This window comes from Daphnia magna, unplaced genomic scaffold (assembly GCF_020631705.1).
Source record: "Daphnia magna isolate NIES unplaced genomic scaffold, ASM2063170v1.1 Dm_contigs092, whole genome shotgun sequence".
NCBI classification, from domain to species: domain Eukaryota; kingdom Metazoa; phylum Arthropoda; class Branchiopoda; order Diplostraca; family Daphniidae; genus Daphnia; species Daphnia magna.
In genome coordinates, this window is record NW_025533122.1 from 424567 (window position 1) to 447386 (window position 22820).

Genomic DNA, 22820 nt, shown 5'->3' on the forward strand with positions numbered 1-22820 from the left:
ATGCCCTGAGGACCGGCGGATATGAGCAAGACTTGGAATCTGGAATGACTCTGGAACACGTCGTCTCCCGTTTACCTCCGTGAATGAGAAGTAGCTGGGACGTGAAAGTGTATCGGATGACCCCAACACGAGCTACTCTCAAGGATCTAGCAAAATGGATAGACGAGATGGTGATGGGTGAATTGATGACCAGCTCCACAGAAGGAAAAGAAAGCGGGAAGTGCTAAGCATTCCACCAAACCAACTCCTTTCTTTGGGAAAGGTCCTGTTGTTTTTCACACCTCCACATCTCCACCAGTCAAGAAACCACAGCAAAGTCCTTCCTCTGAGAGAAATTCGTCATCGCTGAAGAAATGCGTTATTAAGAAGTGCATTTATTGTGATAACGCTTATTCGATAAAAACCTGTTCCACATTCAAAGATCTAGATGTTACAGCTAGAGTGGAGTCGGTAAAAGAGAAACGATTATGTTTTAGGTGTCTGATTGGAACACATCGGGGAACTGAGTGTCCCACCGAAATCGTCTGCAATATTGGGAACTGTGGTCAACGGCACCACCCTCTATTGCACGGAGCGCCTCGAGTTTGTCCCGCGAATGCTTCAACCACTAAAAATGCAGGTCAGCCATCAGCAAAATCGTCTGATGGTCGCGCAATGACCATTAAAAACAGGGATACGGCTATCAACACTTTCCTAGCTATCGTTCCTGTGTTACTTCAAGCTAACGGGGGGAAATAGAAACTTTCGCTATTCTAGATCCAGGAGCGACCGTTAATTTAATTCGAGAGGATGTAGCTAATTAGCTCAAATGCAAAGGGAATGCAAGGAATGTATCCTTTGACTCGTTTCACAACCAAGACCCACAGTTTCAATCAACTACGGTTAGTCTTACTGTGAAGGCTGTTAATAGATCTTTCGAATCGGATTTAAAGAAGGTCTCTACTGTGCCGACTCAGTACCTAAAGTTACCATACCCACCGAAGGAATTAATGGAGATCCGAAGTCGTTACCCTCATCTCAAAGACGTAGAACTGGTTGATGTTGGGGAACCAACCATTCTTATTGGAGTGGGAAACCAATGGCTGCACCTACGTCTCGATGAAAGAATACTTCCTGTTGGAACCGACTCTCCCTTTGGTTTATTGAAGCCATTTGGTTGGACTTGCGTTGGCGATCTAACATTAGGAACGCAGCAACATGATTCAACGGTTTGTGGTTCAAACTAACCCTTGCTGACGGTGCAAAAACTCTGCTACCATGTACAAGAATCACCGACGGAAGCATTACTTTTGCGTCAAGTCGAGAAATTGTGAGAAACGGAAAGCTTTCCAATTGTAACTCCGGCTCAACCGCTAGAATCAACCGAGGATAAACTAGCGAAGAAGAAATTCGATGCAACTATTCAATTCGACGGAACCAGGTATGAAGTTGGTCTACCATGGGTTTCAGATGATATCGCATTACCCGACAATTACAATAGTGCATTGCGTCGACTTTTTTCTATCGAAAACTAATTCGTTCACAATTTAAATTCTGCTGAGAGATACAAAGCCGTAATCGATGACTATGTGGCAAAAAGATTCACGCGGCCTCTCAAAGAAAGTGATTGAAGGGGACCTTTGGGAGAAGGTGGTACCTTCCCAATCATGGAGTCGTAAATCCTCGAAAACCCGAAAAGGTTAGGGTGGTCTTCGACACTTCGGCAAAGTTTCAGGGAATTGCAATCAACGAAGTGCTCTTAGAGGGTCACAATCTCATGAATGACATAGGTGCTACCCTTCTACTCTTCAGAGAAAAGTCGGTGTCCCTATCCGGGGATATTCAACAAATGTTTCTTCAAGTTGGCGTGAAGAAAGAAGACCGTTCCGCCCTACGATTTCTGTGGCATCCACCTGGTTCTTGAAAAAGAACCACCGTATATGAGATACAGCGACAAATCTTTGGATCGGTCTCATCCCCTTTCATCTGTTCTCAAGTGCTCCGACATATTGCTGACCTACATCGTGAAGAATTTCCGGAAGCTGCTGAACGAGTCTAGAAGAACTTCTATGTAGATAACCGTCAGGATTCTTTTTAAACCGAAGAGGAGGCTAGTCGAGCGGTCAAAGATTCTACAGCATTGCTAAAAAAGGGAGGATTCCATCTGAACCAATGGCTCTCTTCATCTCGACGGGTATTGTCACGTTTACCAGAAGTTGATCGTAATCAGCCTCGCCTGAATTTGGATCTAGAAGATTTGCCCACGGAGAGAACCTTAGGTGTTTTATATGACAGCGAAAGTGACAGCTTCATCTTTGATGTTAAAACTGACGTCGAAGATAGTACTGAGCGTCGGATCTTGAGTGCTGTGTCCACTTTGTATGACCCACTGGGGTTTTTATTACCAGTGATCCTTAGCGCCAAAAGAATTCTACAAGAATTGTGGCTTGTCGGTGTTGACTTGGATGACCAAGTTCCCAAAGTAATTCAACACCAGTGGAACAAGTGAACTACTAATCTTAGCCAGCTCGAAGCGTTCAAGATCCCACGAGCTTTAACTTCGTCTAGTGACTTCCAAGACATTCAGCTGCATGCCTTTTGCGATGCATACACCGTTGGGTTTGGCTCTTTGGTATATATACGAGTAAGCTATCGCAATAATATCGTCGCCGTAAATTTGGTTACGTCAAAGTCCCGCGTGGCACCCCTTCGTCCGTTGACCGTTCCGAAATTAGAACTCCAAGGAGCAGTTGTGGCACTACGCCTTGTGAAGTTCGTCAAATCGACCCTTCGTATTCCAATCAATCAAATCATCTATTGGTCTGACTCTTAAACTGTCCTTCAGTGGATAGCCTCAAAGACATGTCGCTTTCAGACGTTCGTCGCAAATCGAATATCCGAAATCTTAGAGCATTCTCAACCAACTGAATGGTTAGAGGTATCGAAAATCCAGCTGATAAGGGCAGCAGAGGACTTTTCCCTGATGAGATGATGGAGAATTACCGTTGGTTTAATGGCGCAGACTTCTTGCTGCAAGAAGAAAACGCCTGGCCGATAACCAATAAACTTCCCGAACCTTCTGTCGAAGGTTCAGAGGTATCAGCCACCAACTGGATTGGGCTTGTTTACGGCCCCGCTGAAGAAAATAGGCTCCGCTAACTTTTGGAACGAAATTCCAACTACGACGTAGTGATGCGAATTGTTGCATGGATCCTTCGTTTCATTTCCAACTCGAAATTGAAATTGCTGGATCGTGACAAATCACGCATTGGTGTCAAATGCATTCAGGAAAATATCAGGAAACATGAAAGTCATTCAAAAATCATTTTATTTTTCAATGAGAAATACTATACGATTATTGACTAAACTCAAACTTCTTAGCAAAAAGGTTGATAAATGATTGAACTTTGTCTAGGATTGAACAATTATAATATTTTCATGAGGGTATCAGCGGTAACAGCAAATATTCTTCTCCAATACACCATTATTATTTATCTAAGAAACATGCAGGTGGTAGCCTTTGTAAGAATTAACATATTCAATAAACATCTTATAAATGATACATACAATACAATGGGAAATAACTAATCTCTATCTATTAGATTTGATAGTGCAGATAAATAATACTTTCCATTTTTTAAATAAACACATTTAGATTTCACATGACGGGGAAGAAATAAAACCTTTTCTTTTTCCTCCTTAAACTCCATCAATTGGAATTTGCTAGTTGTACGCATGGCGTTACTACAATCAATACGATGACCAAACATGACAGCCATTACATGACCATCATTACGGGAATCCAATAAAACAATCTTGGTAATTGTGCAACACATTCCATTCTGTAATAAAACAATTGAATTTTGACGTCTTGCCTTTTTTTTCTTTTTGTTAATATGAAAATCAACAACAGTTAGTATATCTTTCTGGGTCAAAATTTTTTTGTAAGATCTACAAGTTGTTTTAAAGCTTACATTGCTCATTTCTTTGACTAAACGGATTTCACTATTACTTAGCACCATAACTGTTGAAGCACCCATAAGAACAGCACCACCATGACATCGAATGGCCTTTTTAGTAGGGACAAACTCGCCCAAAAGTCGTTGCTGTAATTGTTAAAGCTCTGGATTTACAGAGAAGTTAATGTGCTTTCTTGTTAGTCCTTTTAGTTGTTGACATTGCACGAACTTCTTAGCAATTTGTATGTCAACAGCCTGTGTTCCATTAAACATTTTCAGCAGGTTTCCGTTGTTGTCTTCAAAGGTATATGTAGAGTAAACCCACAATGGACCCCATCGGTAAACACATTCCCCAAGATGCAGTAACTGGTGCACATTGAACGTCATATTAGCAATGCCATATAAACGTTCAAAATCTTCAACAAATTTCTCAAGAAGTACGATAGCTTTTCGAACATCAGAATATAATATTTTTTTTTGGCTCAGAGTATATATAGCCTCTGAAAGTAGAAGAAAGTGGTTATAAAATCGGTCAGGCAGAATGTCCTTTAATACCAATGGGCCGTAATAGAAAAGAAAATTACGCCATTCCGACCCTTTCCAGAAAAATCGCTTCAACAATGAGCAGTACAATCTGGTTATGTTAGACGGAGGTCTTACAAGTAAGAGCAAATTATCAATCAGTTCAATGTTGAATGGTTTTCCGATATAATATTTTTTTTTTTAGTTGGATGAAGAAAACCAGAGATCGGCAAGCTGCTTCATTACTCCTTGATCAACACAATGAAGAGAATCCCCAACGAATGCAGTAATGATGTCAAAATAAGGGAGTTCGTTCAGAATAGAAGACGATTTCACACCAAGAACGGGCGTTGATGATAATTTAGCAAGACGAGCATCTGTTATGGTTGAGCGCTTCGTTCGTAGAGGATAGCCATTCTTTTTGTAGAAATAAGCATTCACTGTTCCTTTCTCTGATTTTGATTTCATGGTTTTTCCAGGATGTAAACACCATGGACAGCCGTAACGCCAATTAAACTGGATAAAGTTCTGAATTGGAGCACGGGTGATGCTATCGACTGACACGCAAATGAGATCAACAGTAGAGGTAATCAATTCACCATTTAAAAGCCACTGAAACCCACGCGAGGAAAGTCTTTTAAGTTCGTCCACCATTCCTCTGAGTATAGCATCAATTTTGGTTGGTTTTCCTGGCCCAATCCATTAAAAACTTAGCACAATGAACTTTTTTCTCAGATATGGTTGAAGTTCCGCAATAAGACACTGTCCTGGCCACATGGACGTAGTAGTAGAATTGAAAACGGGAGCGCCATCAGTGTTAAAAATGAGAGAGAGAGCGCGACCTAGCAGTAATATTCCATTACGATAAGATCTGTAGAGGGTACCGTCATATATGTCCCAAATTTTGTTAGGAGTTCTTTCTGCATCGGTGTGTTTCACAAGCTGCTCGCCAAGTTCGTAATCTTGCAAAAATCTTCTAATTTGTTCCTCAATTGAAAATTGCAGGTAATAGCACCTCATTTTGATAAGCGTTTTCTTTGTCAAAATTTCGTTCTTGCACTTGCAAAAGAAAGTGCCTGTTTCACTCTCAATTAAGGGCTCTAAACAATAAGGACAGAAATACCGCGGAATTGGTTGAACTTGCAGAATAACTTTTTCAAAAATATATGCTGTTTTTGGAAGGTTGCAGTCACCAGGCATAAGTAATAGAATTAAATCCAGTAGATTTTGCAAACCTTGACGGGTTAATCCGGTTGTTGTTTTGAAAGAAGAGATCAGAATGACAGCAAGCAACATCGAGACATTGCCGCCTGCATATAGTGGACGAGACCAAATTGGGTCTATGGATGTTGATAATTAAGGATCTGTGTTGGTGTTGGTATCACTTTCCTCTGTATCACTTTCCTCGTTACTTGAGTCGGCTTGTAAATCTTCAAATTCATGCGAGCTTTCAGAATTACCAGAGTTTTCACCAGAACCTATAACAGAATTTTGATCTAGTGAGGTGTCAATTGACGACACGCTTTCAACTTCTAAAAAAACAGACTTTATTACTATTACCGACTATTACAAAGTTTTAAGTATTTTCTGAAAGTCTCTAAATCTCTAATTCAGTATCTGAAATATCGTTACTAGATGATTCTAATGATTATTGGTCGTTTATAAAAGAATCTTCTAGAGGAAACCCTTCTTGAGCATGTTCTGGAACATCTTTCTGAATATCTTTAGAAATTATTCGAATTTATTTATAATTTTAATTTCTTAAAAGATTCTGGTTTCTATCATTTAGGAAATCATTTGATTAAGATTATAAACATTCTAGTAATAACGATAGTGTAAATCCAATAATACAAGAAATCACTGTAAAATCAGTAGGATAAACATATCACTTAAAAGTCGTTGGTTAATCTTTTGATTGACATTTCATTGATAAATAGGTGATCAATTGACTAACCGTGTATAAAAATAGTAATGCTATATCATAAAAAATCATTTTGGATACTTATGGAGTCATTGAGAGTCATTAAAAAACCAAAAATCAGTAGATAATCATAAAATTGTCAATGAAAATGATTCTATTGACCTTTTGATGATGATTGGCTAACATCTCAATTGACTTTATCATGGAATATTCTACACAAAACCACGCTAAATTATGAACGAATGATGAATGAATGAATGGGCTCTGATGAATAATAATTTTGGGAGTTATAAAGGGATCATCTAAGTTGACAATACCAATATTTTCGTTACGTTGGCGTTCTTGTATTCGGCAACTATGTAAGGTTTGTCGAGGAACTGAGTGTTGTGATCCGTGTTCCTCGTAACGCTTATAGGGACCACGATTCACCATTCCCGAATGCAAAAATAATAAAAAAACACTGCTCCTACAAAAATATACAGTACCCACCACAAGTGTTAGAAAATGCGCGGATACCCGTAAGCCTCCGTGTAAATACCTCGCTGATTTGCGAGGTAAATACTGGGGATAGATTTTTAAATTTTTTTTTACAAATACATTTGTTGAAGATGTATTCGTGAAAAAAAAATCAGAACTGTACAAGCCTCCGCTGAGACTGTACACCACTTTCCAGAAGTATTAGAAAATTTTTTTTTTGTGTGGATCTCTTATGGCTGGATGGATTTTTCCGGCGGCCATATCTTTTGTTCCGATTAAGATACGGAGCCGGGGATTTTTTACAAATTGCCCATTGGGCACTTTATTCCACGACCGCGATTCGATCGTGATCCATGAACCCCTTCCCTATTTTTTTTGCGCCGGGAAAAACGCGCATTCCATTCAAGGACTATTATTGTGTGTACAACGACACAGGGAAAATGTAGTATGACTTTTTCACACTGGAGGCGCATGGCGCGCAAGGAATGCGCAACTTTTTCTTTGTCGCGAACACATATCCGCGCGGCTGATTCCCCCCCCCCCCAGTGTGAAAAAGTCATACTACATTTTCCCTGTGTCGTTGTACACACAATAATAGTCCTTGAATGGAATGCGCGTTTTTCCCGGGCGAAAAAAATAGGGAAGGGGTTCATGGATCACGATCGAATCGCGGTCGTGGAATAAAGTGCCCAATGGGCAATTTGTAAAAAAATCCCCGGCTCCGTATCTTAATCGGAACAAAAGATATGGCCGCCGGAAAAATCCATCCCGCCATAAGAGATCACCACAAAAAAAAAATTTTCTAATACTTCTGGAAAGTGGTGTACAGCCTCAGCGGAGGCTTGTACAGTTCTGATTTTTTTTTCACGAATACATCTTCAACAAATGTATTTGTAAAAAAAAATTTAAAAATCTATCCCCAGTATTTACCTCGCAAAGCAGCGAGGTATTTACACGGAGGCTTACGGGTATCCGCGCATTTTCTAACACTTGTGGTGGGTACTGTATCGACTGCTATTTTTATAACCTACTAAAGAAAATACCATTTAATATGACGGCCTTCCTTTATTAGGTTACGTTTTTCATTAATTTTCCATCTAACGGCCGTAGTGATGTATTTAGTTAAGTTTAGGGCTCGGCCCCGTGTCCATTGGGGAGGTATTTGGGCAAATGGGTAGGTATTCTCGGGAAAAAAATGAGATCCGATGGGTAACGGTTCTTTAAAGTTCGTGTCCACTTCCTACCCGGTTTTTACGTGGGTAATCGAAAAGTGTAACCGGGTCTGCTACCCGGTTCTAAACCCGGTTCTCATCGGGTTTTTGCCCCGATTGCCCCAGATTAGTATTTTTCCTTTATATTTTTTTTTTTTTTCGTTTCAAAATTGTATTTCTTGAACGAGATATACGGCGAAAGCCTTAACAAGTGTAACGGGATGAACATTTGCTTACTAACTACAAAACACACTCTAGCTCTAACAACGCTCTAGTTTTATTATGAAAGTTTAAGTTAAAAGTAAGATAGAGAATTCTGAGGATGACTAGATTTAATAATGGGAATGTGACTACAGTCTGCTATAACAATGTATACATGACGCCACGCAAACAGAAGATATAGCGTCTTCATAAACCATCTTGTTCACAACTATCACAAATCAATTTGAACCTGCTTGACCGTTGACCTGTCATGGATGACGATCTTTAGAAAAGGAAGTTTGGCAACCTTCAAGCCTCAAGCAGATGACATAACTAATACGTAGTTTTCTGCTTGAAAGCGTGTTCTTTCTTTTTACGCTATTGGGCTACCTAGTGTGTTTTTTGTGCTATCATCTACTATGGCTCCAAAAAAGGATTCAGTTAAGACCGTTAAAACTTCAAAATTCGTACTTGTAATGTGGAGTAAGAAAGGTAATTTTGTTTACTGTGCGTATAAAAGCCCTTAAAGTACACACAAAATATTTCTTTATTCATTCTTAGTCAGAGGTAAAGTGGCCTTTAGTGTACAGCCAGATGCCACTGTGAAAGATTCAAATCAGTTTCATAATCCGAGAATTGAAGCAGAAATCGAAGATAGAATTTCCCTCTCTACCAAGATATTTTCACTGCACCTGGGCCGTGTTCTGTGTCATGGTAAAATTCTATTCTTAAAAATTTTTTTAAATTTTTCTATATTTTTTATTTTTATGTCTAATTAAAAGGGACAAAATCTATGTGCAACAACGACGCTATGAAACGCATCGAAGAATTTAGCGTCCTCTTAGAAAAAGAGTCCAAGCAAGATGAGGTCTCAGAATCTGATAGTGAGGAAGACAAAGACGATGAAACCGAAGAACAGGATGAAAACAATGAAGATGAGGAGGAAGATTTAAGCAAGAAAAATGAAAATGAGGATCAGCACGAAACGGAGAAGAAAGATGAACGTGAAAAATATGTTAACATTGAAAAAATAAAAAGGAAATTACAAGAAACAAAGACACAATTTGAAAACTACAAACAAATAACAAAGGCTGAGCTGGAAGCAAAGGATGTCAAGATTGCCAAATTAATTAAATTGAACTTATTCTTGCAAACAAGTAACAAAACGTCAATATTTATTTCCCCACACAATGCTTCATATCTTTTAATTTTTATCATTTAAGCCTTACCGGAAAAGATCGAAGAAACCGCAAGATCTTCTAAATCAAACAAAGCCGCTGAGCCCATTGCGGAATGGAATGACGAAGTGATTTCAACAGTGGTGAGTTTTTTATTATTTATATTTAATCCCAGTAGTTAAATTATTTACCATGTTTTTCAGGCGAAGCTTAATTTGAACCCAAAACAAGTAAGGGAATTGAAAAGCAAATACAAGTCCTCACTACTCGCAAGAGCTTGCCTTACCTTTTGCTTCCCTAGTGAAGTATTGGCAAAATCGGTTGTAAAAGGAGGGAATCAGCAATTATCCAAAGACGACCCAAAATTGGACGAAGACAAAGTAGACGATATATGCGGTATGCAATCTAAATTCGTTGTTTTTTTCTTTTTCTTTTTTTTATGTGTATAAAAGAGTGCTGGGCCCTATCCCTATTTTAGAATTTGTCATGGGCCGCTTTCCGGAGTCTGACCGGAAGAACATCTTAAACACCCTTGGATATAAAGTTCAAGATCTGAAGCAGAAGGGCAGCGCATTGGAGAAATCAACGGATGCTGAAACCGAGTAATTGAAATATTTGTATGTGAAATATCGTAATCAAACGAATATCAAAATGTCTTAAAAAGAACAAATACAAATCAATTAAACGTCACATGTCTGTCAATCGATAATCATTTGGAATCCATTAAACTATCAATTAAATATCCTAATATCGTCATTAGAAAGTCATTTATAATCATATTTATAGTCATTCAAAAGTAATTTTAGAGTCATAAGAAATATCAATGAAATAGCAGTTTAAAGCCATTATAAAATCATTTAACCGTTACCTAAAAAACTAACCCAATATAAGTACAAGATCATAAAGGAATCTTTCATGAGTCTTTTGAATTTCCTATGAAATATCACTAAATTATCTATCGAATATCAATTAAAAATACTAATCCTAATCCTAATCCCAAAAAATTATCGTTAATAAATTAATTGAAAGTCAATGAGAAGTCAAGATAAAATCACAAAAATCATTCAAACATATCATAGTTTAATCAATGAATTCGTCAATGAAAGTCAAAACAATACCATGTCCCAATTTGCCGTTGAAAAATCATTGACAAATAAATCATTGGAAAATCAGTGACTACTCAATGATTTATCATAGGAGCGTTTTCATAAGGGTACCCTTTATCCCGAAAACCACTGCCATTTTATGAATCATTGGAATAAAACACACTATGTTCAGTACTTGTTATTGGTTTTGAATAAAAATATCATGAATTTATTTAAGATCTAAACTAAGAATCAAACGAAAACTCAAGAGGGACCATTAAACGACAAAAGAGTCATCCTTGCTTATACTACAAACGTATACCGGTTTTTGTTGATTTATATTTATGTTTACCCTTCATCCCGAAAACCACTGCCATTTTATGAATAATTGGAATAAAACACACAAAGTTCAGTACTGGTCATTGGTTTTCAATAAAAATATAACGACTTAATTTAAGATCTAAACTGTGATTTAAACGACCATTAAATAGATATCATTACAAGACAGGAGAGTCATCCTTTCTTATACTACAAACGGGAACTTGTTTTGGTTGATTTATAGTTATGTTTACCTTTCATCCCGAAAACCATTGTCATTTTATGAATCAGTGAAATAAAACACACAACGTTCAGTACTTGTTATTGGTTTTGAATAAAAATATCATGACTTAATTTAAGATCTAAACTGTGAATAATACGAAAATTCAAGAGGTACCATTACACGACAATAGAATCACTCTTGCTTATACTACAAACGGGAACTTGTTTTTGTTGATTTATATTTATGTGTACCCTTCATCCCGAAAATCACTGTCATTTTATGAATCAGTGGAATAAAACACACAATGTTCAGTACTTGTTGTTGGTTTTGAATAAAATATTTAATGATTTAATTTAAGATCTAATCAGTGAATCAAACGAAAATTCAAGAGGTACCATTACACGTCAAGATAGTCATTAGACTAAGAGACCGCTATCAACTCATGTCAAACCTAAGGGCAAAAGCTTTGACGTATGCTAACGATAGATGGAGCTCTAAGTATGACTTAAACCCATCTCTGTCGGCTGGCATCGGCCGCGTTCACGCGTGACGGGTCGTGAAAGTTGGCGTGAATGACGTTTTTTGTCAAACCACGCGGCATGGATTAAAAAAACACCAATAGATTAAGAAAATTACGCTGCTTTTTAGGGTGTTTGAACAGACGCCTTGTCTGGCCGTTTTACACCAAACAGACATTTTTGAAAATGTGTCAATTTGACGGTTTTTGTCAAATTAAGGGGCAAACAAACCAATAACACTGTTTAATAGATCAGCTCCTACATGTTAATTTAGCATCAGAGCAGACGTAATTATCTGCCGTTTGGTTCGAAGCAAAATCAATTTATCTGCGAGATTCCTCCTTTCACATATAATTTACCTGGAACGGCAACCTCGCATCCTACCCGCCAAATCCGTACGTCTGTATTAATATCTTTGACAATTTGTGTGCTTATAATTGAATAAAAATATTTTTAATTATGAAAACAGGCAGTTTATTTTGCATTATTCAACTGGATTAGTAAACTGTAAATTACTAAATTGTTTTATAGTAAAAACTTGACATTGACTTCAATCTTTGATATGACTTATTAATCTTGGTCACTGTCTGCAGATTCGTAATCATTTTCTTCTTCACCTTTATTTTCCTCTTCTTCATTTTCTTTGTCTTTTTTCTCTTGTGCCTCATTTCCTAAAACGTCCTCTAGATTTTCAGGAAACATTTCACCATCGAACCAATGTAGATTGTACGTTTCAATACCATACTGGTTTTCATTTTTTATCCAGCCCTTTTTATCCGATGGGAAAATATAAGGCTTCGGATCCGTTGCAAAATTCCATCCAGAGCAAATTGAATTAGCCCTAAGAATTTGCTGCAAAAGAACTGTTTTGCAGGGTGGGAGAGAGCTCCCATCTAACCCTTTCACTTTTGACATCGAATTGGTGGATCCAGACTGGTAAACCTTTGTAAAATTTGCAGCCTGGCGTCATCAACATTAATCTGATCTGCATTCCCGGGTTTCTTGAATCCATGCATTTCGCAAACGAACATGCCTATTGTAGATATTGTTTTTTCGTCGATTATTTCAGCTGTACCCAGGGATGAGAAGGCATCGTGGTAAAGAAGAGATTTTTCTAGGATCGAAAGGGGTCTGATTTTTCCTTTACGCGAGAATGCAGGCTTTTGGTCACATCCCGTGAAGCAATGAAAGCCAGTTAAAGATTTTGCAAATTGGGGTTCCAGTTTCTCATACAGGATACTCACATCAATAAAACGTAGGGAATTCTTGCTGGTGATTCCTACTTCCATGAATATTGAAATGTTACTGCTAATCATATGACAGTTGGCAAGTGCGATAACCAACACGTCTGTGTCCCAAGATCGATAACAACATTAGCAGGCCCTTTAACAGAGGCGAGATGAGTTATTATCTGGGAATATCAAAACATAAATGTTAGATGTAAAGAAATAATAATAGCTAATTGTTGTAAAATTTACCTTTGAATCCGCTTCCTCGTTTGAATTTTCCATCTATTTTTCGAGGGATTTCATCATTTTATCTTTGATTACTTAATAGGAAAAACAATTCTTTTCTTCCGTGACATAAATGGTTTTTTTCAGCCAGGATGTCAATAAAAGAGGCATCTTCGCTTGCATCAGCAAGGAACTTTATGAACTGTCTTCTAAAGGAATCGTTTCTTAAAGCCTTTAAGAAATTTTTGGGTCTTTTTTGTTTTTTCCCGAATGGCCCGTAAATTGTTGAGCGATCATCATCACTTCGTGTGTCACGCTCCAAATCTTTGATGGACGGTGATAGTATCCGATCGAAGACAAGATCAATCCTCTGTGCCCTAAATTTACAAAGCTTTACCAGGATAAATCTTGCGATATTTCCATAATTTGGTGGTATGTTTGGACCGAGCAGGTGTAAAAAAAAATCTATCCACTATGTATACATCTATGTGTCCCGGTCCAACACTGTTGATCCTTTTCTCCAAATTTTTGTAGAGCACCGCCTTGTCGGTAGTATTTACCGCCTCATCAAGATGGCTGAATACTAACGGGACTGGAGTGAGTGGGTATTGAAGAACAAGCGTGATATCAAGCTTCTGATTTAACGAAATCAACAACAGTTTGCCCATCATATCCCGTTCCATTTTTATTTCTTTATGATTCCTTTAAAAGTCCTCTTTATTTTTATTCCATCGTTTGCGAAGGTTGATATTTTATGCCTTCTTATTGGGCTTTCAAATGCAGTTGGATCCTCATGGCAACCTTTAATTAAATCATGCATACCCTTTTCACCATTTTGTATGATGTTCAGCAAAAAATTTTGCGTTTCGGTGGTGGCAGCTTTTCCTTAGCTGATATTGAATAATGCTGAGTCGTTATCCTCAGAAAAAGGATTTTTGCATGAAGTTCAGAAGTCCATTAGTTCTTCAAGTTGCTGAATATCCTTGCGGATGCGGCTAGGATGAGCTTCTCTTGCTATGTCTTCCTTCTTGTGCAGTCCCAAATCATTCAGCAAAACAGACGCAACCTGTGTGCAGATGAAGTGGGTAATACATCAACGCTGTATTGCAGAGCTCAAATTAGTAAAGTTAATAATCCCTTTTAAAGAAAGAAATAGCATAACACTAATAGCGCATTTTAAAATAAATAGCGTAGATCTATTTTCCGCGTGAAGCACTTGCCGCTTCAGCATTTATGGTTTGTTCCAGAATTAGATCAATTGGTGTCCGTGAAAAGGATTTGCTGGTCCTTCAAATGGAAATGATCCCCCTTTCGAAGTTCTCTGTTATGCCCGGATAGGTGTCCTCCATTCGCAACATATTATCATGAAACCTGGTGAAACAATAGTTATGGAGATTAATAAGAAATTTTCGATAATTTACTGTGTATTTTACCTGACGCCCCATCGAGCATAATTTTGATGGATGAATGCAAAAAAAATCTTTAATATTTCTGGTAGAAAGTGAATATAGAGACGATAATCTCCCATCCTTATGGATCGAGAAAAACGATGGTACAGTCCTATCAGCTCAATATAAATCAAATAATATTTTGCAGTGGCACCATGCCCACCATTTAAGGTAATTTTCCTGTAAGATTTGTATCTGAAAGAATTAAACATATTTCAGTAACAGATATTTAAAAAAAGAATTGTATTGAATACCTTTGGTGAATTTCCAAGAGTTCAATTGGAATGGACTGATGGAAAACGTTGTCTCCACAGGGATCCTTATCTCCGATTTTTAAAGCACGCAACAAACTCGGCAGGCTATCTAACATTGATGGATTGTCTTCCTTTTTCACGAATGCACGAAAATAAAGCATCTCTAGTGAAACCGCAAGAAGTGGGTGGATGCGATTGCACCGACAAAAATTGGTTCCAATCAAAAAACCGTTAAGTGATCACGCAGCCAGTACTCCGCTTTCTGTTAGTGCATATGGAGCACCAGACTCAGCAATGAATTTGCCTACTGCTTTAAAAAACGAGAGGAAAATGTGGAAAGATCCTAGCTGAATAAAAAGGTTATTAAATTTCGGCTTTTCCATGGACTGGATACATAGCACTTGTTTTGCTATGGCGAGGTCGTAAGTAACGGAGATATATTTCTGGTTACACTCCTTCAAGATGCGAACAGATCTTTCCATTGTCTTTTTTACCACATCCGCTCGAGTTGGTGATGCATCTATTGCCGGCAAATAGCATACTCTTTGTAACGGTAGGACATCTTTGACAATCCGGGAGTTCCATCCAGTCCACATTGGAGTATTAGGCAGGCTGTGGCATAATAATACCATCCATATGAAGTCGAGATCAAGTGCAGTATTCAAAGATCCAGGTGCTGGAATTGACCTCCTTCTGTCTGTTATAGCCAGCATGGGCTCATACAACATTCTTGCCTTTTTGTAGTAAGGTTCAATCGAGACATCTCTTGTTATGAATGCTCGTCGTCGCTTCCCTGTTCCCACGGTTACGTCATCTTCGTCTTCCGATTCAGTCAAAGGAAGAAAGTCGTCACCATCAGGAGGAATATCTTGTGTGACGATTCTAACGGTGTCATGCAAGGTATCTTTTCCCGTAAGCGTTTCGACGAAAAGGTCGAAATTATCAAATGCAACTGTAGTGTTGAGGTCAGGTCGGCGATGTAAACTATCAGGTAATAATTTCGATTCCTCAACAGCACCAAAAGCCAGCTCTGTTTCCAAATCTTCAACAAAATTGTAGCTCACTTAATGCCCGAAACGATTCATTACGTCAATTACTTCACGTTTACCTATTGACAACAGTTAAAATGTTGTAGCATAAATCCAATGTCCATGAGGATAGAAATAACATTCAATACCTGTAGTAGTTTTTAAGTACATTCCCAGCATGAGTTCCTTTGATTGCTCATACAACCCATTGGTGACGGCAAAAATAGTGTCATCCATTAGTACACACCAATTCGATTCACGTTTCTTTTTGAAAATAAAGTTTACCTGCTACCAAGCATTCATGAAAAGTTCTAAGGAGACTCGGTGCTTTAACTTCTCCGGAAAGAATAGTAACGTTTTTCGGCAAAACTTTGCGAGGCGTTTCCAATATCAAATTACGAAGCATGAAAGCGATCTCTTTTACCTAAAGAAATTTCGCATCATATTAAAATCTTACAATAAATTTAAATTTACGTTTAGAGGAATATTACCTTTTAACATGAACTGATATCCGTATCAAAAGTTGCCAGTAAAGCTTTTTCAACTCCTAAGTCGGATTTGAACATAATTTGCCCAACACCTTTGTCGGAATGGTTCACGAATTTTAATTTATCACCAAAATGGCTCATCAATTTTGCTAAAACTTCACATTTGCGTACTCTTCCTCCGCTAACATAATCTAATCCATGTTCGGATAGCAGCATTTGAAAGTGTTTTGTAATATCACTTGCACAATGTACCTCTTCTTCCTTAACGAGTTTCTCTTCCAAAAATGCAAAAAGGTTTTGCTGAGCTTTTTCACGAATGTTCTTGTTTGAAAGCCATTTAGATTGGCGTTCCTCATCTCGTTTCTTCACTACACTTCTTGCGGCAGAAGCAAACTTTTTCCGGCACGAATTATGGTATTTAATTTCTTTCGAAACCAATTGCAGATTACACTCAAAATTCTCTATCTTCCTTAATATAGATTGATCTTCAAGGATAGTAGCGTCATTAATTATACCAATCTGAAAACATGTAGAAAAAAATAATAAGCATGTTATTGATTTAAAAGAATTAACGAATTATCTAAAAAAATTGGATAGACTACTTGAATATTTTCTGTGCAACAACTTGTGAGAGCTTCATAACTCCCATTATGTTGTTTTCTCAGTCTATCACAAAAAGGCATCTTTTTGAAAAACCCCCTGTCCCTGTATTGCAAACATCTGACTGATTTCCAGATCTTAGGGTCCGTGGAGGAATGTTGTATTGGAATAATTGACTTTATCAAATACGTACACCTACTTACTTTCACTTTATTTAACACAGAGAGAGTTCCAGAGAGATTGACAGGTTTCTTATAGACATAACAAGATAATACGGGGTACATGTCAATGTGCGAGGTGTGAAGCCTCTTCCGACTGTTCGAGATTGTATCTTCTCCAACACACCCACTCAATTTCAAACACAAAGAAATAGCAAGCACCCACTCAAACATGAATTTAGACAAAAGAGCACATCCCAATACTATGTTTGAATTTTGATAATTTCTGGTAATCGACGTTCTTCGTTAGGGCGTCTGCCAACTGGTTCTCAGTGGATACATACTGGATGTCAATCTTCTTTTCTGCTTGCATGTCTCTGATGTAATGGAATTTCACACGGATATGTTTTGTTCTCTGGTGAAATTCAGGGTTGAATACCAGACGAATTGCTGATTGATTGTCACAGCAAAGAGGAGTTGCCTTCTTCTGTTCACAGCCAATTTCCATTAGAAGCCGCCTAAGCCAAACAACTTCTTTAGTGGCCATGCAGGCTGCAACATACTCCGACTCAGCAGTGGATAGGGAGACAAATTTCTGTTTTTGACTACTCCATGCCACGGGACCACCGTTGAGGATGAAGATATTCCCAGTTGTTGAAGTGCCGTCATCTGTATCACCACCCCAATCGGCATCTGAAAAGGCTTTCAATAAATGATTTTCACCTCCTTCACAATAAGAAATTCCGATGGAAGATGTGTGTTTCAGGTAGGCGAAAATGCGCTTAACAGCATTCCAATGAGTTCTAGTTGACTTGCTGGAAAATTTGGCTACCTGTCTAACTGCATAGGATATATCAGGCCGAGTACAAATCGCAGCAAACATTAAGGATCCAACAGCCTCTCGGTAAGGATAATCTTCTACTCCCGGGGTAAGATGGTCTTTCTCTAAGTGAGAAAAGGGGTCTCCTGGAATATTGCGGGGCTTGCAATCTTCTACTCCAAATCTGGCGAGAATTTTCTTCACGTAGGACTGTTGAGACACTTGAATTAGCTTCTTATGTCGATCCCGGGAAATTTCTAGGCCAACAAAATGGTCGACAGGTCCAGAAGTGATCTCAAACTGATCTGACAAATATTTCACTATTTCGTCCAATTTTGTTTGATGACTGCTGCAAAGCAGTCCATCGTCGACCCAAATTGCAATTATAGTAGTGTGATTCTCTTCCTTTTGGAAGTAAACACAGGAATCCGCATCGCTTCTAGTGAAACCATATTCAACTAGAAAATGATTAAATTTTAAATTCCACACCCGCGAGGCCTGCTTCAATCCGTACAGGCTTTTCTTCAGTAGGCACACCTTTTGATTATCTTCTTTGAACCCAGATGGTTGGTCCATATACAATTCTTCTGTGATTTCTCCATTTTAAAAAGCTGTCTTCACGTCTAGCTGAAGTAGTTCAAGGTCGAGTACAGCTGACAGAGATAGAATGGTTCGAATGGAGTCGTGCTTTACAACAGGAGAATACGTTTCATTGTAATCAATGCCTGGTCTCTGCGAAAAGCCTTTTGCGACTAGCCGAGCTTTAAACTTTATGCCACCGTGACTGTCTCTCTTGATTTTGAAAACCCACCGATTTTGGATTGGTTTACGTCCAGAAGAGTTTTCGACCAGTATCCAGGTTTCATTTTGTAGTAAGGAGTTCATTTCGTCTTCCATGGCTGTTTTCCACTGGGCAGCTTGTGGTGAGCTTATGGCGTCTTCGTAGGTCAGTGGTTCTATCAGCTTATCAGGATCGACTGCTAATCCCGGATAGATTCCTGATAAAGACTCGTCGGCCCATCGCAAAGGAGGCCGTCTTAAACGTGGTCCAGGAACCGATGCAATTCTTGGAACAGTTGATAATGGCAAGTCATCCGGAATGTGAGGCGTTACTTCAACAGGCGAACACAAATCAGCTCCAATAGTGACTGGATCTTGAGCAATGCATGGAATATGGGAAGACTCTTCAGCAGGATAGTCTTCAATAGGCGAACACAAATCAATCCCATCTCCATTTTGGCTCCCATCATCTGTAGAGTTGAGAGAAACTGGAATGACCTCGTTAAAAATAACATTTCTGCTTACAAAGAATTTCCGTTGCACCGGGTCCCACAACCGGAAACCCTTTTGATAAACGCAATATCCAACAAAAACGCACTTTCGAGCTTTAGGAGAAAACTTAGCTCGTTCGTCATGTGGAATATGCATGTAGGCTGTGCACCCGAACATTCTTAAATGAGAAAGATTCGGTTTTCTTCCAAACCATGCTTCATATGGTGTTTTGTTGGGGAGAGCTTTCCCAATAGCTCTATTCCTTAAATAAATAGCACAGTTTGAAGCTTCTGCCCACAGTTCACGCGGCTGGTCTGTGGCTGTCAGCATACTCCTTGCTGATTCGATTATTGTTCGGTTCTGCCGTTCGGACACACCATTTTGTTGAGGAGTTTTGGGGATACTGGTTTCATGACGAATGCCTTTGGACTTAATCCATTGTTCAAATTCTTTTCCAGTGTATTCCCCACCGTTGTCACTTCTGAAGATTCATCGTCATGTGAAGTGCCTGCTCGCGGGTTAGACGAACGTTTTCGTTTGGCCATTGAAATGAAGTTGGCAAATTTCCAATGAAGACAGTGACAATTGCCAAAGTAGATAGGTCTAACTTAATCAGGCCCTGCAATACAATACAATTTATTAAAATCATAAGAAATGCTATTAAAACTATGAACAAATTCATACGTCAGTCTCAGAGTCAGACTCAGAGTTATTCAGGTGCAGCTTGCGAGTGAAATGAAGTTGATGTGACAATTGTCAATCAAAAGTAGATGGACTGACTTAATCAGGCCCTGCAATAAAATAAAATATATCAAAAACATAAGAAATGCTATTAAAACTATGAACAAATTCATACGTCAGAGTCATACTCAAAGTTATTCATGTGCAGCTTGCGAGTGAAATGAAGTTGACTACTTGACTCACTTAGGATGTGACCTGCAATACAATACAATATATCAAAAATATAAGAAATGCCTGTACAACTATGAACAAATTCATACGTCAGTTATTCAGGTGCAGCTTGCACCAGTTGCAAGTGAAATGAAATTGACTCACTTTAGGATGTGACAAATCCAATGAAAAAATGCTAGACAAACTAAATAAGTCCCTGCAATACAATTAAATACATTACAAAACTAACAAATGCTTGTAAAATAACCATTTATTTCATATTCATACTTAAACTTTGAGTTATTCAGGTGCAGAATTGCATGTAATTTCCAATAAACAGTAGATAGACTGATAGACTAACTCAGTCAGGCGTCAGGCTCTGTCAGGGAAGGGGAAAAAAGGAAACAAATGAATAGCGATAACCGACAAATTACAATTAACATAAATTTTGAGTTTTTAATCATTTGACAACAGTGTAAAAAAAAAGTGAAATTACCTAGGTAATGTTTTTCTTATTACTAGGTTTTTTTTAAAACTAGGTTTTACTATTACTAAAGTAGCCCGGAGAGAAACTAGGTAAAGTAGAACTAGGTAAAGTAGTGAAAAAAAATAGATATTACTAGGTAACTAGGTAATACTAGGTATTACTACCTAGTAATGCCACCAATACCACTAGGTGATGGAACAGACATGGGTCCTACTAAATCAGAATGAACTAGATCTCCAATTCGAGTGCCTCGAGTGCGACCGTCCGTTGGAAACGGTTGAATATGTTGTTTGCCATACACACACCCCTCACATATGGAGATGGGTGACGTCTTCGATATCAACAAACCATCAGCAGCTCCAAGAGATTCCATTCTTTTGATCGTGGCTGTATTCAAATGTCCAAGACGATGATGCCAAGTGATTATTGGTGCAGCTGTTGTTTTTGAAAGAAGAGACGTGGAGAATGGTGATTGATCAAAAGGTTCACCACGGTTGACAGGTTCAAAATCAAGAAGATAGAGATTTGTCCCTTTACTTGTGCCTGTCGCCACAACAGATGAGTGATGCTGACTCCTTCGTCGTCGAATAAGATCTTGGCTCCTCTTCTTGCTCCTGCCCGAATAGAGAATAAATTTGCTCCAAGCTTTGGAACAAACAAGACATCGTGTATGGTGTTGTTTTTCCATTCCCCATTAACTTTGGACTTGATAAAGATATCTCCTCTTCCTTTTGCCTGGAGTGGACTGTTGTCGGATCCAATCCCCTTCACAGGATAACTTCCGTTGATAACGGTGTTAAAAGTTGAAAACATCCATCGTTGATCTGACATATGTTGAGAAGCCCCTGAGTCGGCAAACCAGTTTTTCGGATCTCTGCAAGTACTTGAAAGATATGACGTTATATGTGAAGAGAAACCGTAATCTAATGGCCACTCAGTATGGTGTTGACTCAAAGCTGCATCTGCATTCTTGAGTGAGCGAGTAGGCCTACCATGTTTGACCCAACAGCGTTCTTCAATATGACCAGTTTTTTCATTTGGATCACAAAAGTAGCAGATTCTTTTGTCAATCTTCTTGCTTGATTGTGCATCTTTGGGTCTGACTTGATTAGACCTTCTTGAAAAGAATGCTTTATCCTCTGCAGACTCCTCACTCTCGTGCATCTTGTTCAGACTTTCTTCTTTCAGAAGCCTAGTGGTAAGAAGTGGGAGTTTCTTCTTCGCCTCCTCAACATTTTCCCATGCCGAAACGACTGATCTGAAGCTTGGTGGTAGAGTGCACAGCACTTTGGTGATGATCTGATTCTCTGACTGAATTTCACCTAGATCACCTAGCTGGTTAGCCAGAGTTTCAATTTCAGTTATATGTGACATCACATCATGGCCTTGTTGAAAGGAATAATTGTAGAAACGTTGCTGTAAGAAATACTTATTTTCTGAAGCTGCTTGCTCGTACTGTGCTGCTAAGCTATCACACATCTCCTTAGAAGACTTGCAATTAATGAGTGATCGTTGAAAGTTTTCTTCAATGGTAGCTACAATGCAACAACTCGCAGAGTTGTCTTTCTTCATCCACAAGGTAATTTCTGCATTACAGTACCCACCACAAGTGTTAGAAAATGCGCGGATACCCTTAAGCCTCCGTGTAAATACCTCGCTGATTTGCGAGGTAAATACTGGGGATAGATTTTTAAATTTTTTTTTACAAATACATTTGTTGAAGATGTATTCGTGAAAAAAAAATCAGAACTGTACAAGCCTCCGCTGAGACTGTATACCACTTTCCAGAAGTATTAGAAAAATTTTTTTTTGTGTGGATCTCTTATGGCTGGATGGATTTTTCCGGCGGCCATATCTTTTGTTCCGATTAAGATACGGAGCCGGGGATTTTTTTACAAATTGCCCATTGGGCACTTTATTCCACGACCGCGATTCGATCGTGATCCATGAACCCCCTTCCTATTTTTTCGCCCGGGAAAAACGCGCATTTTCATTAGGACTATTATTTGTGTACAACGACACAGGGAAAATGTAGTATGACTTTTTCACACTGGGGGCGCATGGCGCGCAAGGAATGCGCCACTTTTTCTTTGTCGCGAACACATATCCGCGCGGCTGATTTCCCCCCCCCCCCAGTGTGAAAAAGTCATACTACATTTTCCCTGTGTCGTTGTACACACAATAATAGTCCTTGAATGGAATGCGCGTTTTTCCCGGGCGAAAAAAATAGGGAAGGGGTTCATGGATCACGATCGAATCGCGGTCGTGGAATAAAGTGCCCAATGGGCAATTTGTAAAAAAATCCCCGGCTCCGTATCTTAATCGGAA

At 38.7% G+C, this 22820-nt stretch overlaps 2 protein-coding genes across 4 annotated transcripts; one reads left to right on the forward strand and one right to left on the reverse strand.

Moving 5' to 3' along the window:
- Positions 1-8586: 8586 nt before the first annotated feature.
- Positions 8587-10054, forward strand: LOC116935575 (uncharacterized protein DDB_G0286299-like). Its single transcript, XM_032942864.2, has 6 exons — positions 8587-8762; positions 8832-8984; positions 9053-9427; positions 9494-9591; positions 9652-9844; positions 9927-10054. Exons 1-6 carry the CDS (start codon positions 8690-8692, stop codon positions 10052-10054), a joined length of 1020 nt encoding a protein of 339 aa, XP_032798755.2. The 5' UTR covers positions 8587-8689.
- Positions 10055-14125: 4071 nt separating this feature from the next.
- Positions 14126-16853, reverse strand: LOC116935578. 3 transcript variants are annotated; one of them, XR_006652672.1, is made up of 5 exons: positions 16268-16853; positions 15926-16200; positions 14749-15790; positions 14480-14689; positions 14126-14417 (listed from the first exon to the last, which is right to left on the reverse strand). XR_006652672.1 is itself a non-coding variant. In XM_045180947.1 (5 exons), exons 2-3 carry the CDS (start codon positions 16180-16182, stop codon positions 14988-14990), a joined length of 924 nt encoding a protein of 307 aa, XP_045036882.1. In that variant the 5' UTR covers positions 16183-16200; positions 16268-16853; the 3' UTR covers positions 14126-14417; positions 14480-14689; positions 14749-14987. The 3 variants fall into 3 exon arrangements, 1 of the variants encoding a protein (XP_045036882.1); XR_006652673.1 differs by having other exon boundaries at positions 14749-15856; XM_045180947.1 differs by having other exon boundaries at positions 16062-16200.
- Between the last annotated feature and the right edge of the window lie 5967 nt (positions 16854-22820).